General features: G+C 52.6%; 1 protein-coding gene across 3 annotated transcripts; it reads left to right on the plus strand.

Annotated features, from left to right (window-relative positions):
- Positions 1–10,173: 10,173 nt before the first annotated feature.
- On the plus strand, positions 10,174–15,714 carry EPO (erythropoietin). 3 transcript variants are annotated; one of them, XR_004433080.1, is made up of 6 exons: positions 10,174–11,067; positions 11,655–11,800; positions 12,059–12,145; positions 12,721–12,900; positions 13,035–13,688; positions 15,477–15,714. XR_004433080.1 is itself a non-coding variant. In XM_033193538.1 (5 exons), the coding sequence occupies exons 1-5, from the start codon at positions 11,055–11,057 to the stop codon at positions 13,188–13,190; spliced, it is 582 nt and encodes a 193-aa protein (XP_033049429.1). In that variant the 5' UTR covers positions 10,174–11,054; the 3' UTR covers positions 13,191–13,854. The 3 variants fall into 3 exon arrangements, 2 of the variants coding, with proteins under 2 accessions (XP_033049429.1, XP_033049430.1); XM_033193538.1 differs by lacking the exon at positions 15,477–15,714 and having other exon boundaries at positions 13,035–13,854; XM_033193539.1 differs by lacking the exon at positions 15,477–15,714 and having other exon boundaries at positions 13,038–13,854.
- Positions 15,715–16,917: the final 1,203 nt, after the last annotated feature.

Raw genomic sequence — 16,917 nt, forward strand, 5'->3', positions numbered from 1 at the left:
TCCCTCCTGCAGCCTATTTGTTTGTTGTTTCTACTCCATGTTTTCTCACTGCTTGCCAGTGGGGCTTCCCTCAGTGTCAGTTCTGCAGAAACAGACCTCCACATTGCCACTGAAGGAAGAGCGGGGCCTGGGGCTCACTCTTTTGTGTGTAGGGAGGCCTGAGCCAGGTTCCTGTATCTACTGGAGTCCATGCAGGGCAGGTGGGGTAGGGAACTCTGCCTGCAGGCCCATCTATAGGGCGGCTGGCTCCAGCCTCTGTTCTCCTCCCTCTACTGTCTCTCCAAAGTGACTTCCATCAAAGCTCGGGAGGCCAGGAACAGTGAGTCATGTCTATAATCCCAGCACTTTGGGAGGCCAAGGCAGGCGGATCACCTGAGGTTAGGAGTTCAAGACCAGCCTAGCCAACATGGTAAAACCCCATCTCTACTAAAAATACATAATCAGCTGGGTGTAGTGGCAGACACCTGTAATCCGAGCTACTCAGGAGGCTGAGGCAGGAGAATTGCTTGAACCTGGGAGGCAGAGGTTGCAGTGAGCCAAGATCGTGCCATTGCACTCCAGCCTGGGCAACTGAGAGCAAGACTCAGTCTCAAAAAAAAAAAAAAAGCTTGAAAAATAGGGGAGAGGGGTAAGGAGATGGAGGCAGAAGGTGTGTGCAAATGCAGTGCCCTGCCCTCCTTTTTAAATTTTATTTTTTTAATTTATTTATGTTAGAGACAGGGTCTCACTCTGTAGCCTAGGCTGGAGTACAATGGTACGATCATAGCTCACTGCAACCTCGAACTTCTAGGCTCAAGCAATCCTCCTGCCTCAGCCTCCCAAGCAGTTAGGACTACAGGCAAAAAAAAAAAAAAAAAAAAAGTAAAAGCTACTATTGTTTTCTTTGTTTGTTTATCTGTTTGTTTTGAGATGGAGTTGTGCTCTTGTTGCCCAGGCTGGAGTGAGATGGCATGATCTCGGCTCACTGCAACCTCTGCCTCCCAGGTTCAGGCGATTCTCCTGCCTCAGCCTCCTGAGTGGCTGGGATTACAGGCATGTGCCACTAAGCCTGGCTACTTTTTGCATTTTTAGTAGAGACAGGGTTTCACCATGTTTGCCAGGCTGGTCTCGAACTCCTGACCTCAGGTGATCCGCCCACCTCAGCCTCCCAAAGTTTTGAGATTGCAGGCGTGAGCCACTGCACCTGGCCAAGAGCTAGTATTGTTTAGTATGAAGCCATTTTGCTAAGAAATGGTTTTACGCTTCTTTGTTTTTTTTTTTTTGAGACAGAGTCTCACTCTGTCGCCCAGGTTCGAGTGGTGCAGTGGCCGGATCTCAGCTCACTGCAAGCTCCACCTCCCGGGTTTACGCAATTCTCCTGCCTCAGCCTCCCGAGTAGCTGGGACTACAGGCGCCCGCCACCTCGCCCGGCTCATTTTTTGTATTTTTTTTAGTAGAGACGGGGTTTCACCGTGTTAGCCAGGATAGTCTCCATCTCCTGACCTCGTGATCCGCCCGTCTCGGCCTCCCAAAGTGCTGGGATTACAGGCTTGAGCCACCGCGCCCAGCCGGTTTTACGCTTCTTAATAGGAATGGGGAGAAGTGAAGGAAGGCAATTTTGTGTGTGTTTAATTCTCAAGTCTGAGTTATTAGTTTCTGCCAGACTCAGTTGTCACTCGCGTAACAGGGAAGGGGACAGGGCCTTGAAATATTAAGTGGTGGCCGGGCGCGGTGGCTCAAGCCTGTAATCCCAGCACTTTGGGAGGCCGAGACGGGCGGATCACGAGGTCAGGAGATCGAGACCATCCTGGCTAACACGGTGAAACCCCGTCTCTACTAAAAATACAAAAAACTAGCTGGGCGAGGTGGCGGGCGCCTGTAGTCCCAGCTGCTCGGGAGGCTGAGGCAGGAGAATGGCGTGAACCCGGGAGGCGGAGCTTGCAGTGAGCTGAGATCGGGCCACTGCACTCCAGTCCGGCGACAGAGCGAGACACCGCCTCAAAAAAAAAAAAAAAAAAAAAAAAGAAATATTAAGTGGTTTGGTCAGGCTGATGATCCTGCTAGAGAGGCCCAGCACTTTGTCCCAGTGAGTTTCTGGTGCTTGGTCAGGAGTTGGGGGGAACAGTGGTGTTTCACAAACCCTCAAACCACGAGAGAGGTTGGACAAGAATGTGTCAATTGTAGTTCCTTAGGAAACAGAGGTCCAATTGCACAGAGATTTGGAATGAAGTAAAGGTCATCCTACCAGAAGGAAGCTTGTGAAAATGGCCACTTAAATTCCCATCTTCCTAATGAGATTATGGGCGTTTTTCAGTTTATGTGTTTGAGTTTAGTGCTCTTTTCTAATTTTGGTCACGTATTGTTTTTGTAATGAGCAAAAGTTCATTACAAAAGTTCATTTTTTTTTTTTTTTGAGATGGAGTCTGGCTCTGTCGCCCAGGCTGGAGTTCAGTGGCCCAATCTCTGTTCACCACAACCCCGCAACCTCCGCCTCCTGGATTCAAGCGATTCTTCTGCCTCAGCCTCCTGAGTAGCTGGGATTACAGGTGCATGCCACCATGCCCAGCTAATTTTTGTATTTTTAGTAGAGACGGAGTTTCACCATATTGGCCAGACTGGTCTCGAACTCCTGACTTCGTGATCCGCCTGTCTCGGCCTTCCAAAGTGCTGGGATTACAAGCGTGAGCCACCGTGCCCGGCCTACAAAAGTTTTATGAAGCCTATTCCTGACTGATCCTTTGTTCTCTAAGTAAGGTGATCAGGCAGTTATCAAACTGATGAGGGGCCAGGCAAGGTGGCTCATGCCTGTAATCTCAGCACTTTGGAAAGCTGAGGTGGGAGGAACATTTGAGGCTAGGAGTTTGAGACCAGCCGGGGCAATACAGTGAGACCCTGGCTCTATAAAAAATAAGCAAGTTATTTTTTATAGAGTTATATTTTATAGAGTTATATGTTTTATATAAAAAATAAGTTAACCAGGCGTGGCGGTGCATGCCTGGTGTCACAGCTACTTGGGAAGCTGAGGAAGGATGATCATTTGAACCTAGGAGGTCGAGGTTGCAGTAAGCTATGATCATGCCACTGTACTCGAGCCTGGGGAACTGAGGCAGATCCATCTCTAAATAAGTAAAAATAAAGCTGATGAGATACCACAAGAAGTTATTTTATTGCCCAATCCAGTAACTAATAAATATCTGATGAATGAATGGGTCAGTGGATACATGGATGGTGCAGAGGAGAATGGCTTGCTGTCTCCTGTATAACAAGCCTCTGCTCCCTTAAGAAAAGGCAACCATCTTGTCACTTGAAGTATGCAAACAGAGGGTGGACTTTCGCCCTCACAGGACCTGCTAGATTCCTTCCAACTCAGTCTATTAGTCTTGTTTGCTATTAGACAAATATACTTCCCTGAAAAGGGAAAAATTATTTGCTGGTTGATGAACTAAGACATGAGCAGAAGAGCTTACTTAGGCCAGGCACAGTGGCTCACGCCTGTAATCCCAGTACTTCGGGAGGCTGAGGTGGGTGGATCACCTGAGGTCAGGAGCTTGAGACCAGCCTGACCAACGTGGTGAAACCCCGTCTCTACTAAAAAAATACAAAATTAGCCGGGTGTGGTGGTGCACGCCTGTAATCCTGGCTATTTGGGAGGCTGAGGCAGGAAAGTTGCTTGAACCCAGGAGGTGGAGGTTGCAGTGAGCCAAGATCATGCCACTGTACTCCAGCCTGGGTGACAGAGCAAAACTCTGTCTCAAAAAATAAATAAATAAGTAAATTACCAGGCACGGTGGCTCACGTCCGTAATCCCAGCACTTTGGGAGACTGAGGCAGGCGGATCACCTGAGGTGGGGAGATCGAGACTGTCCGGGCTAACACGGTGAAACCCTGTCTCTACTAAAAATACAAAAAATTAGCTGGGCATGGTGGCACATGCCTGTAATTCCAGCTACTTGGGAGGCTGAGGCAGGAGAATCACTTGAACCCAGGAGATGGAGGTTGTGGTGAGCCAAGATCACACCACTGCACTACAGCCTGGGCAATAAGAGCGAAGCTCCATCAAAAAAAAAATTAATTAATTAATTAAATTAAAAATATATATAGACAGCCAGAGACACCTCCCTCCACCCCACTATTCTGATGACATTTTTTCAGTAAGTTGCATGGTAGGGGCAGCTATAATATAATACCCAAGGTAAAGTGCCACGAATCTGTCCCTGGCTCCCCAGAGAAACAGGAGACGATGCTGGAGGAAGGCTAAGGAATACACTGGACATTTGGTCTCCAGGTCTCCCAAGAAAGGACAATAGGAGAAATGATAAAGTGGGGAGTAGGGGCAATAACAGCTAGTGTTTATCGATTACCATGTGCCAGGAGTTCCATAATCCCACCACAGCTGTGGGAGACAATCACTACCATTTCTACCTCCCCACTCTGCGAAGAAGGCTCAGAGATAAAGTCACCTGCCCAAGTTAGGCTCCTGGCAAGTCAGTGGCAGAATTCAGTCCACCAGGCCGCGCGCAGTGGCTCACGCCTGTAATCCCAGCACTTTGTGAGGCCGAGGCAGGCGGATCACGAGGTCAGGAGTTCGAGACCAGCCTGACCAACATGGTGAAACCCAGTCTCTACTAAAAATACAAAAATTAGCCCGGCGTGGTGGTGTGTGCCTGTAGTCCCAGCTACTCAGGAGGCTGAGGCAGGAGAATCACTTGAACCTGGGAGGCAGAGGTTGCAGTGAGCCAAGATCACTCCACTGTACTCCAGCCTAGGCAACAGAGGAAGACTCCATCAAAAAAAAAAAGAAAAGAGAATTCAGATCACCAATCCAAGCACTCCTGGTCACCAGACAACCAACCCCTTGAAGCCACCAGGCCACAGATCTGTTTGCTGAGAACAGAAACCTGGATGTCTGGTTCTATCAATGATTTTCTGACGAAGCAAGTAGCCCTTGCCTCATCATCTCCAAACTGACTTGGCAAAGGATTTTCCTTTGGTTCTCTGGCAGGAATTCCTTCTTCAGCATTCTTGTTTTAATTTTTTTTTTTTTTTTTTTAAGAAAGACAGGGTGTTGTTCTGTCCCCAGGCTGGAGTGCAGTGGTGTGATCATAGCTAATTGTAGCCTCCAACTCCTGGGCTCAAGCAATCCTCCAGCCTCAGACTCCCAAGTAGCTGGGACTATAGGCATGTGCCAGCATACCTGACAAATTTTCTGTAGAGACAGGGTCTTCCTATGTTTCCCAGGCTGGTCTCAAACTCCTGGGCTCAAGGGATCCTCCCTCCTTGGCCTCCCAAAGTGCTGGGATTCCAGGCGTGAGCTGCCACGCCTGGACCTCCAGCATTCTTTCTTCTTTCATAGTTCCCCAAAGGCCACCCAACAAGGTCCCCAGCCACCTCCCCTCCTAGCACAGAAGGTCTTCTGGGCCTCTGGCTGAACTCAAGCTGAGCTGAGAAGCCACTGCTTGGAAATGAGGAGGGAAAGTGAAGCCGGGAGGCCCCCCCTCCCAAGTCTGACTACAGGCAGCTGGGACTCCGTGCTGCCTGGGGGTCTAGGACAGCTCAGGGGGGCTGTAAATTTGCTTCTGCTTGGATTTCCGATCCGAATCCGCTGCCAGGAGGAATCCGTGGAGCACGGCCTGCTTCCACGCCCGCCATCCTCCTGTCACAACTGGCCCTTTTCAAACCCTGCCTTAGTGGCTGCCTGGTCAGGAAGTGCAGGAAGCTTCTCATACCCCAGGATCCCAGGGAGCTGAGTTGACTGGGGGATGGCTCAGTGCCCCCTCTAGGCTGGGCCCTTCTCTGAGCATGTAGTGGAGGGACCACATAATGCAATCCACACATGGGTAGTGACCACAGAAAAGGGATATGCTGGATGCTTGGTAGACACAAAATTGCATCAGAACTTCCATATGCAGCCCTTCACTCTCTTCGATGGCCAGGGCACCTGCACTGCATGACTCCAGACGGTACCATTCCCATCAGAGTCTCTATGGACGCCCCTGGGAGTTGTGCAGTGCTCAACTTTGATGGCTGTCCGTGGCAGCCCTGCCAGTGAGATGCCTAAGACATGTACATAAATGACGGCAGTGCCAGGGAAGGAGACGATTTCCTGCTGGGAGATCAGGAAAGGCTTCATGGAGGAGGCGATGCACAGATTTGGGCTTTAAAGAAAAGGGGGAGATGATGTGGAGGGTAATCCAGGAGGAGCCAAGGGCAGGAAGGCACAAACCATCTCCTGTGGTGGAGGGAGTGGGAGTGAGCAAAGTGGGAGAACAGGCTGGAACGTGAAGTGGATGGTGGGCCTTGGAGGGTCTCAGTTCTGAGGCAATAGGAAGCCGTGGCAGGTTCCTGTTCAGGGAATTGGCACAAATGAGGCTAATGTTGTGCAGTGGTCCTGGGCCTGGGGATCAGCATCATGTTAGAAGAGCAGGCAGATGGCGGGGGTGGGGGGCACTGGGCAGAGGGATGGTGGGCATTGGACGGGGAGCCCCACAGAGCTTCTTGTTTTCTTCCTGTTCCTCAAGGACAGATGAATGGACCCTGCATTACCCAGTATCCAAGAGGCTCTGGGCTCCAAACCAGCCTCTCCCATCTTAGCAGAATTACTATGGCTTCAAGCCGGGTGCGGTGGCACACGCCTGCAATCCTGGCACTTCGGGAGGCCGAGGTGGGCAGATCACTTGAGGTTGGGAGTTCAAGACCAGCCTGGCCAACATGGCGAAACCCCGTCTCTACTGAAAATACAAAAATTACCGTGCGTGGTGGCATATGCCTGTAATCCCAGCTACTTTGGAGGCTGAGGCAGGAGAATCGCTTGAACCCGGAAGGTGGAGGTTGCAGTGAGCTGAGATCATGGCACCACTGCACTCCAACCTGAGCAATAAAGTGAGACTCCGTCTCAAAAGGAGAATTACTATGGCTTCGGATTGGGTATGGGACGGACCAAGATCCTGTCCGCCCTCCCAAGCTGCAAATAACAGCTCTCTCTCCAAAAGCTCCAGGGGACAAGTCAGTCACCACTCCTATCCAGCAGGCTCCAGCATTTAGAGGCTGGTGCCCCTGGCCCATCTCCCGCTCCTCCTCTACTGCAGACAAGGATGTAGGGATCCCTGAGAAGCTGTGTGAGGGGAGGGGCAGGTCTCACAGCCCAAAATGCTCCTCTTTCTCTAGCTGCATCCACCCCACCCATCTGTCTCCGGCCCCCTCTCTATGGTTAGGTCAGGGCATTGACGCAGGAGTCAGGGTCCTGGGAGAGCAGAGGCTGGGGAAGGGGAGCAGCCAAGACAGAAAGCACGTGCAGCCATGTGTGGACGTGAGTGTGTGTGTGCACGTCCCAGGACTCTGCAATGGAGCAGAACCAGTTGCCAAGTGGGGCTGGGGGAGCCTGGACAGCAGGTTTGGGAAGGGTCAAGGTGAGCAGAGGATGCAGGGGAGCAGGGTCTGAGGGAATCAGGCCAGCCAGAAGCATACCAGCCTCTGTCTCCTGACCCCCACCCATCCATCTTGCCAAACCACTCATTTTTTTTTTAAGACAGGGTCTCTTTCTGTTGCTCAGTCTAGAGTGCAGTGGCGTGATCATAGCTCACTGCAGCCTCGACCTCCCGGGCTCAAGAGATCCTCTGACTTCAGCCTCCTGAGTAGCTGAGACTACAGATGTGCACCACTATGCCCAGCTAATTAAAAAAAAAAAAAATTATAGACACGGGATCTCACTATGTTGCCCAGGCTGGTCTCAAACTCCTGACCTCAAGCAATCCTCCTGCCTCAGCCTCCCAAAATGTTGGGATTATAGGTGTGAGCCACCACACTTGGCCCAAACACCCCTCCCATCAAGCTCTTCACCTCACCACACCCTCATGGTCCCTTACCCCCAACAGGTCTTTTTTTCAAGTCACTTTCTCAGCCTGGTGTCTCTGACTACCTTACTTTAGATACCCCTGCCCATGCCTTTTCTCCTTAGTTCTTCCGGCTGTTTGAAATCCTCTATTTTTTCTTTTCTTCCTTCTTTCTTTCTTTTTTTTTTTTCTTTTTTTCTTTTGAGACAGGGTCTCACTCTGTTGCCCAGGCTGGAGTGCAGTGGCAAAACCACAGCTCCCTGCAGCCTCAACTTCCTGGGCTCAAGTGATCCTCCCACCTCAGCCTCCTGAGTAGATAGGACTATAGGCACATGCCACCAAGCCCAGCTAATTTTTGTATTTTTTTTTTTTTTTTTGCAAAGATGGGGTTTCGCCATGTTGCCCAGGCTGGTCAAGTCAACTCCTGGGCTCAAGTGATCCTCCTGCCTTGGCTCCCCAAAGTGCTGGGATTACAGGTGTTAGTCACTTCCCCCAGGCGAAATCTTCTATCTTGTACTCATTTTTGTGTTCATCATCGGCAACCCAACTAGAATGTCAGCTCCACCAGGGCAGGCATTCCTGGCTGTATCATTCACTGCTCTATCCCCAGGTCCTTGGCCACGGGTAGGTAGGAAATCCATAAATATCTTTTGAATGAATGAGTGAATGTTTCCCACTCTTTCCAAACAAAATCCAAATTCTTCAGAGAGGCATTCAAGGTCATAGACAGCCTGACTCCGCCCTAAGCAGCACCCTGACCTCATCTTCCACCTCTCTCTCCTCCGCCCTCCCTTCTGCACACCTGACTTTCCATTCGCTTTGCTGAATCGACAATCTTCCACCCACCTCATACCTCTTCCCACAGATGCCCTAACCCCCTTCAAGGCTGAGGTCATTGTCATCTCCTCCCTCAAATCTTCCTTGATTTCTCCCAGCTAGCAGTGAGCTCTCCCTCTTCCAAACTCTTACAGCTCAGATCTGCACATTCCAGTCTTTTTTTGTTTTTGAGACAGGGTCTCACTCTGTCGCCCAGGCTGCAGGGCAGTGGTGTGATCATGGCAGCCTCGATCTCCTGGGCTCAGGTGATCCTCCTGCCTTAGCCTCCTGCATATTTGGGACTACAGGCGTGAGCCACCACACCTGGCTAATTTTTTTTTTTTCTTTTTTTAGAGACGCGGTCTTGCTATTTTGTCCAGGCTGGTCTCGAACTCCTGGGCTCAAAGGATTTTCCTGCCTTGGTCTCCCAATGTGCTGGGATTACAGCTGTGAGCTGCGTTGCCTGGCCCTTTCTTGTCTTTTTTTTTTTGTTTGCGACAGAGTCTTGCTCTGTCGCCCAGGCTGGAGTGCAGTGGCAAAATATCGGCTCACTGCAACCTCCACCTCCTGGGTTCACGCCATTCTCCTGCTTCAGTCTCCCGAGTAGCTGGGACTATAGGTGCTCGCCACTACGCCTGGCTAATTTTTTGTATTCTTTTTTTTTTTTTTTTTGAGACGGAGTCTCGCTCTGTCGCCCAGGCTGGAGTGCAGTGGCCGGATCTCAGCTCACTGCAAGCTCCGCCTCCTGGGTTTACGCCATTCTCCTGCCTCAGCCTCCCGAGTAGCTGGGACTACAGGCGCCCGCCACCTCGCCCGGCTAGTGTTTTTTTTTTTTTTTTTTTGTATTTTTTTAGTAGAGACGGGGTTTCACTGTGTTAGCCAGGATGGTCTCGATCTCCTGACCTAGTGATCCGCCCGTCTCGGCCTCCCAAAGTGCTGGGATTACAGGCTTGAGCCACCGCGCCCAGCCACTTTCCTGTCTTTTATGAAACCTAAGTAGGATAGGCTGGTATTTCACCACACCCATTTGACAGATGAGGACATTGAGGGCTCAAGGACGAGGCCACTTTCTAAGGTGTGAGAGGCCAGTTAGTCTTGGTCTCCTGTTCTGGGAATCTCACCCATCTGGCTCAGGGCTTCCAGAAGCCATAAAACCTTAGCTGTAAATCCCAGCCCCCATCACTCTTGGTGTTAGCTGTATTTCAGCGTCCTTAAGAACTCGGCCATGCAGCCTAGCTAACCTACACCGCAGGTCAAATAAACAGATGTCAAGGTGCATGTGTGGCCTGCACAATGGACTGTGTGCTCTGTGCACTAAAAGTTAAGTGTCTGGGGTGGGGGCTGGGTGCGGAGGCTCACGTCTGTAATCCCAGCACTTTGAGAGGCCGAGGAGGGTTGATCACCTGAGATCAGGAGTTCGAGACCAGCATGGGCAACATGGCAAAACTCCATCTCTACTACAAACACAAAACATAGCCGGGTGTAAAAGTGCGCCTGTAGTCCCAGCTACTCCAGAGGCTGAGGCAGGAGAATTGCTTGAACCCAGGAGGCGGAGGTTGTAGTGAGTGGAGATGGCACCACTGCACTGCCTGGGCAACAGAGGGAGGCTACGCCTCAAGAAAAAAAAAAAAAAACTTAAGTGTCTGGGTTTGCAGAGTTCTAGACAGTGAGGAGTGGGGTAGGGAGGAAGAACCCCAAATTTCTTGCCCTATTTGCCCCCATCAAATTCCTCAACATTGTCAACATTGTTTCTAGAACATGTCCTGGGATTGTGGGAAGGGAGACCACCCATTTGCCCGTCTCGGAAGCTTCTGGGCTTCCAGACCCAGGTACTTTGCAGGAACCCAGCAACCCAGGCATCTCTAAGTCTCCGCCCAAGACCGGGATGCTCCCCAGGGGAGGTGTCCAGGAGCCCAGCCTTTCCCAGATAGCACGCTCCGCCCGTCCCGAGGGTGCGCATCCGGCTGCACTCCCCTCCCGGGACCCAGGGCCCGGGAGCAGCCCCCATGAACCGCACGCGCGTCTGCAGCAGCCCCGCTCACGCCCCAGCGAGCCTCAATCCAGGCGTCCTGCCCCCTGCTCTGACCCCGGGTGGCCCCTACCCTTGGCGACCCCTCACGCACACAGCCTCTCCCCCACCCCCACCCGCGCACGCACACATGCAGATAACAGCACCGACCCCCGGCCGGAGCCGCAGAGTCCCTGGGCCACCCCGGTGGCTAGCTGCGTGCGCCGCACCGCGCTGTCCTCCCGGAGCCGGACCGGGGCCACCGCGCCCGCTCTGCTCCGATCCCGCGCCCCCTGGACAGCCGCCCTCTCCCCCAGGCCCGTGGGGCTGGCCCTGCCCCGCTGAGCTTCCCGAGATGAGGACTCCCGGTGTGGTCACCGGGCGCGCCCCAGGTCGCTGAGGGACCCCGGCCAGGCGCGGAGATGGGGGTGCACGGTGAGTACTCGCGGGCTGGGCGCTCCCGCCCACCCGGGTCCCTGTTTGAGCGGGGATTTAGCACCCGGGCTATTGGCCGGGAGGTGGCCGGGTTCAAGGACCGGCGACTTGTCAAGGACCCCGGAAGGGGGAGGGGGTGGGGCAGCCTCCACGTGCCAGCGGGGACTTGGGGGAGTCCTTGGGGATGGCAAAAACCTGACCTGTGACGGGAACACAGTTTGGGGGTGGAGGGGAAGAAGGTTTGGGGGTTCCGCTGTGCCAGTGGAGAGCAAGCTGATAAGCTGATAACCTGGGCGCTGGAGCCACCACGTATCTGCCGTATCTGCCCGAGGGAAAGCCTCTGTCACACCAGGATTGAAGTTTGGCCGGAGAAGTGGATGCTGGTAGCTGGGGGTGGGGTGTGCACAGGGCAGCAGGATTGAATGAAGGCCAGGGAGGCAGCACCTGAGTGCTTGCACGGCTGGGGACAGTAAGGACGAGCTGGGGCAGAGGCGTCGGAATGAAGGAAGCTGTCCTCCCACAGCCACCCTTCTCCTTCCTCCCCGCCTGACTCTCAGCCTGACTCTCAGCCTGACTCTGTCTTCTAGAATGTCCTGCCTGGCTGTGGCTTCTCCTGTCCCTGCTGTCGCTCCCTCTGGGCCTCCCAGTCCCGGGCGCCCCACCACGCCTCATCTGTGACAGCCGAGTCCTGGAGAGGTACCTCTTGGAGGCCAAGGAGGCCGAGAATGTCACGGTGAGACCCCTTCCCCAGTACTTTCCACAGAACTCACACTCAGGGCTTCAGGGAACACCTCCCAGATCCAGGAACCTGGCACTTGGTTTGGAGTGGAGGTGGGAAGCTAGATATTGCCCCCCTACATAAGAATAAGTCTGGTGGCCCCAAACCATATCTGGAAACTAGGCAAGGAGCAAAGCCAGCGGGTCCTATGGCCTGTGGGCCAGGGTTAGAGCCCTCAGGGACCCTTAAGTCCCCGGGCCGTGTGCATTTCAGATGGGCTGTTCCGAAAGCTGCAGCTTGAATGAGAATATCACCGTCCCAGACACCAAAGTTAACTTCTATGCCTGGAAGAGGATGGAGGTGAGTTCCTTTTTTTTCCCTTTCTTTTGGAGAATCTCATTTTGCGAACCTGATAAGATGGAAGGGAGAATGATCGAGGGAAAGGTAAAATGGAGCAGCAGAGATGAGGATGCATGGGCGCAGAGGCTCACATCTGTAATCCCAGGGTTTTGAGAGGCTGAGATGGGAGAATTGCTTGAGCCCTGGAGTTTCAGACCGACCTGGGCAGCATAGTGAGATCCCCCATGTCTACAAACATTTAAAAAAATTAGTCAGGCGAGGTGGTGCATGGTGGTAATCCCAGATACTCGGGAGGCTGAAGTGGGAGGATCACTTGAGCCCAGGAATTTGAGGCTGCAGGGAGCTGTGATCACACCACTTCACTACAGCCTCAGTGACGGAGTGAGGCCCTGTCTCAAAAAAGAAAAGAAAAAAGAAAAGTAATGAGGGCTGTATGGAATATGTTCATTCATTCATTCATTCAACAAGTCTTATTGCATACTTTCTGTTTGCTCAGCTTGGTGCTTGGGGCTGCTGAGGGGCAGGAGGGAGAGGGTGGCGTGGGTCAGCTGACTCCCAGAGTCCACTCCCTGTAGGTCGGGCAGCAGGCCCTAGAAGTCTGGCAGGGCCTGGCCCTGCTCTCAGAAGCTGTCCTGCGGGGCCAGGCCGTGTTGGCCAACTCTTCCCAGCCTTGCAAGCCCCTGCAGCTGCATGTAGATAAAGCCATCAGTGGCCTTCGCAGCATCACCACTCTGCTTCGGGCGCTGGGAGCCCAGGTGAGTAGGAGCAGACACTTCTGCTTGCCCTTTCTGTAAGAAGAGGAGAAGAGTCTTGCTAAGGAGTACAGGAACTGTCCGTATTCCTTCCCGTTCTGTGGTACTGCAGTGACCTCCTGTTTTCTCCTTGGCAGCAGGAAGCCATCTCCCTTCCAGATGCAGCCTCGGCTGCTCCACTCCGAACAATCACTGCTGACACTTTCTGCAAACTCTTCCGAGTCTACTCCAATTTCCTCCGGGGAAAGCTGAAGCTGTACACGGGGGAGGCCTGCAGGAGAGGGGACAGATGACCAGGTGCGTCCAGCTGGGCACATCCACCACCTCCCTCACCAACATTGCCTGTGCCACACCCTCCCTCACCACTCCCGAACCCCATCGAGGGGCTCTCAGCTAAGCGCCAGCCTGTCCCATGGACACTCCAGGGCCAGCAATGACATCTCAGGGGCCAGAGGAACTGTCCAGAGCACAACTCTGAGATCTAAGGATGTCACAGGGCCAACTTGAGGGCCCAGAGCAGGAAGCATTCGGAGAGCAGCTTTAAACTCAGGAGCAGAGCCATGCTGGGAAAACGCCTGAGCTCACTCGGCACCCTGCAAAATTTGATGCCAGGACACGCTTTGGAGGCAATTTACCTGTTTTTGCACCTACCATCAGGGACAGGATGACCTGGAGAACTTAGGTGGCAAGCTGTGACTTCTCCAGGTCTCACGGGCACTCCCTTGGTGGCAAGAGCCCCCTTGACACTGAGAGAATGTTTTGCAATCTGCAGCAGGAAAAATTAATGGCAGGTTTTGGAGGTTGGAGGGTACTTGACAGGTGTGTGGGGGAGCAGGGCGGTAAGGGTGGAGCTGGGATGCGAGTGGGAACCGTGAAGACAGGATGGGGGCTGGCCTCTGGTTCTCGTGGGGTCCAAGCTTTGTGTATTCTTCAATCTCACTGGCAAGAACTGAAACCACAGATATGACTCTTGGCTTTTCTGTTTTCCGGGAACCTCCAAATCCCCTGGCTCTGTCCCACTCCTGGCAGCAGTGCAGCAGGTCCAGGTCCGGGAAACGAGGGGTGGAGGGGGCTGGGCCCTACGTGCTGTCTCACACAGCCTGTCTGACCTCTCGACCCTACCGGGCCTGAGGCCACAAGCTCTGCCTACGCTGGTCAATAAGGTGGCTCCATTCAAGGCCTCACTGCAGTAAGGCAGCTGCCAACCCTGCCCAGGGCAAACCTGCGGTGCGCTGAGATTGTCATCAAGGAGAGGGAGCCCAGAGGACGGGTCCCTTTGGAGGTTTTGGGGGCTGGTAACAGCTGCCAACCCTGGTCACTGGCCCTTGTTAATTTCTGCCTCTTCTTTGGTCTCTTCGGCTGATGCCACACTCCCAGCATCAGCCTTCCGCCTCAATGCACACCCCCGCTAAGTCCAGCTGCCTCCTTTACTCACTTGGAGACTGTCACCATGAATGCTGTCCTCTGAAATTCACAAAAGGGGCGGTACATACAGGTGTGGTTGGAGCCACCTCTATAGACAGCATCTGCTCAGGGACAAGGGTCACTCTAGGTGGTTCATTTATATATTTGTGATTTTGTTTGTTTGTTTTTAGAGACAGTGTCTTGCTCTGTTGCCCAGGCTGGAGTGCGGTGGTGCAATCATGGGTCACTGCAGCCTCAAACTCCTGGGCTCAAGCGATCCTCTGGTCCCAGCCTCCTGACTAGATGTGACTAAAGGCATGCATCGCCCTGCCTTGCTAATTTTTTAGTTATTTTAATTTTTTTTAGAGATGGAGTCTTGCTATGTTGCCCAGGCTGGTCTCAAACTCTGGGCTCAAGTGATCCTCCCTCCTCAGCCTCCCAAAGTGCTGAGATTACAGGTGTGAGCCATTGCGCCTGGTTTATTCCTTCTACCTAATCTCTACCTGCTCCCTCACTCCTCTGGGGTGGGGGACATGGAACGAATGAACTCTACTTCCACTCTTGATTTCTACTTCTCATTTTTCCCTTTACTCTGACCACAACTTCAGATTCCTTCTCAGAAATAATGCTTCAGTGGGAAAGGACCACCTGGGAGGGACCTGTGCAGACAGCAAAAACTGTCATAAAACTGTATGGGAGGCCAGGTACGATGGCTCATACCTGTAATCCCAGCACTTTGGGAGGCTGAGGCGGGTGGATCACCTGAGATCAGGTGTTTGAGACCAGCCTGGCCAACGTGGTGAAACCCCATGTCTACTAAAAATACAAAAAATTAACCGGGTGTGGTGGTGGGGTCCTGTAATCCCAGCTACTCTGGAGGCTGAGGCAAGAGAATCACTGAACCTGGGAGGCGGAGGTGGCATGAGCCAAGGTTGTGCCACAGAACTCCAGCCTGGGCGACAAGAGCGAAACTCTGTCTCTAAAACAAACAAAGCAAAAACAAACAAACAAACAAAAACAACTGTATGGGGACCCCGATCCCGGTTGTTATCCCATGTGAGGGCCCGCCTTTCTGCTTGTATCATCATCTGTAGAGAAGTCAGCCTGTGTTCCCCTGCACATATGCAAACGGGAGAGAATGTTTTGCAATCTGCTGCAGGAAAAATTATGGACAGGTTTTGGAGGTTGGAGGGTACTTGACAGGTGTGTGGGGAGCAGAGCGGTAGGGGTGAAGCTGGAATGTGAGGAGTCTCCGAAGGGGAGGACCCAAGAGAATTTTCCCTCTGTTCTAACCTGCTCCTGGGCTACAGTGCCCTCTTCAGGTCTTACTGGGAACTGCTAGAGAATCCTTAGGGCTGTGACCTTGTACATTTCTCTTTTTCTTTTTCACTTTTTTCTTTCCCCTCCCCTCGCCTCCCCTCCCCTCCCCTCCCCTCCCTTCCTCTTTTTTTTTTTTTTTTTTTTTGCAATGGACTCTCACTCTGTCACCCAGGCTGGAGTGCAGTGGCGCGATCTCGGCTCACTGCAACCTCCGCCTCCCGGGTTCAGGCGATTTTCCTACCTCAGCCTCCCGAGTAACTGGCACCTTCCAACACACCTGGCTAATTTTTTGTATTTTTAGTAGAGGTAGAATTTCACCATATTGACCAGGCTGGTCTCAAACTCCTGAGCTCAGAGGATCCGCCCACCTAGGCCTCCCAAAGTGCTGGGTTTACAGGCGTGAGCCACTGCGCCCGGCCGTGACCTTGTACATTTCAATACACATTTGTATTGTGGTTTCCACAGATGGCATTTGATTCTTGCACTACGAGTGCTGTGAGTCAGTAAAGGAGAAATCTCCCTCTTAGGCTGCTGACATTGAAACTAAGAGGCTTGTTCTTAAGCCGAAGGAATCTGGCTAATAAGAGATCGAGCTAGAACTTGAGCACAGAATTTAGGACTCCTAACCCCAAAGGCTGTCCACCTCTTAGCCTGATTTGTAGTCTAAGGCTCAGACATCTCATCAACGAGTAACCTGCTTTTTCCTCCCTCCTCCCCCTCTGCAGGATACAGGGTCACTGATCTTATTCCACAACTCTCTTCAGACTTCTTTTTTTTTTTTTTTTTTTTTTGAGACGGAGTCTCGCTCTGTCACCCAGGCTGGAGTGCTGTGGCCGTCTCTCAGCTCACTGCAAGCTCCGCCTCCCGGGTTCACGCCATTCTCCTGCCTCAGCCTCCCAGGTAGCTGGGACTACAGGCGCCGCCACCTCGCCCGGCTAGTTTTTTGTAGTTTTTAGTAGAGACGGGGTTTCACCGTGTTAGCCAGGATGGTCTCGATCTCCTGACCTCGTGATCCGCCCGTCTCGGCCTCCCAAAGTGCTGGTATTACAGGCTTGAGCCACCGCGTCCGGCTCTCTTCAGACTTCTTACTGCTTTCAGTTTCTAAAATACAATAATAAAAAAAATAGTAATTTTCAACCAGATGTTGCGGCTCATGCCTGTAATCCCAGCACTTTGGGAGACCAAGGTGGGAGAATCCCTTGAGCTCAGGAGTTTGAGACCATCCTGGGCAACATAGTGAGACCCCCATCTCTACAAAAAAAATTTAAAAATTAGCGGGATGTGGTGGCATGCACC

The sequence above is a fragment of the Trachypithecus francoisi genome, unplaced genomic scaffold, assembly GCF_009764315.1.
Source record: "Trachypithecus francoisi isolate TF-2019V2 unplaced genomic scaffold, Tfra_2.0 Lachesis_group4, whole genome shotgun sequence".
Classification (NCBI taxonomy): domain Eukaryota; kingdom Metazoa; phylum Chordata; class Mammalia; order Primates; family Cercopithecidae; genus Trachypithecus; species Trachypithecus francoisi.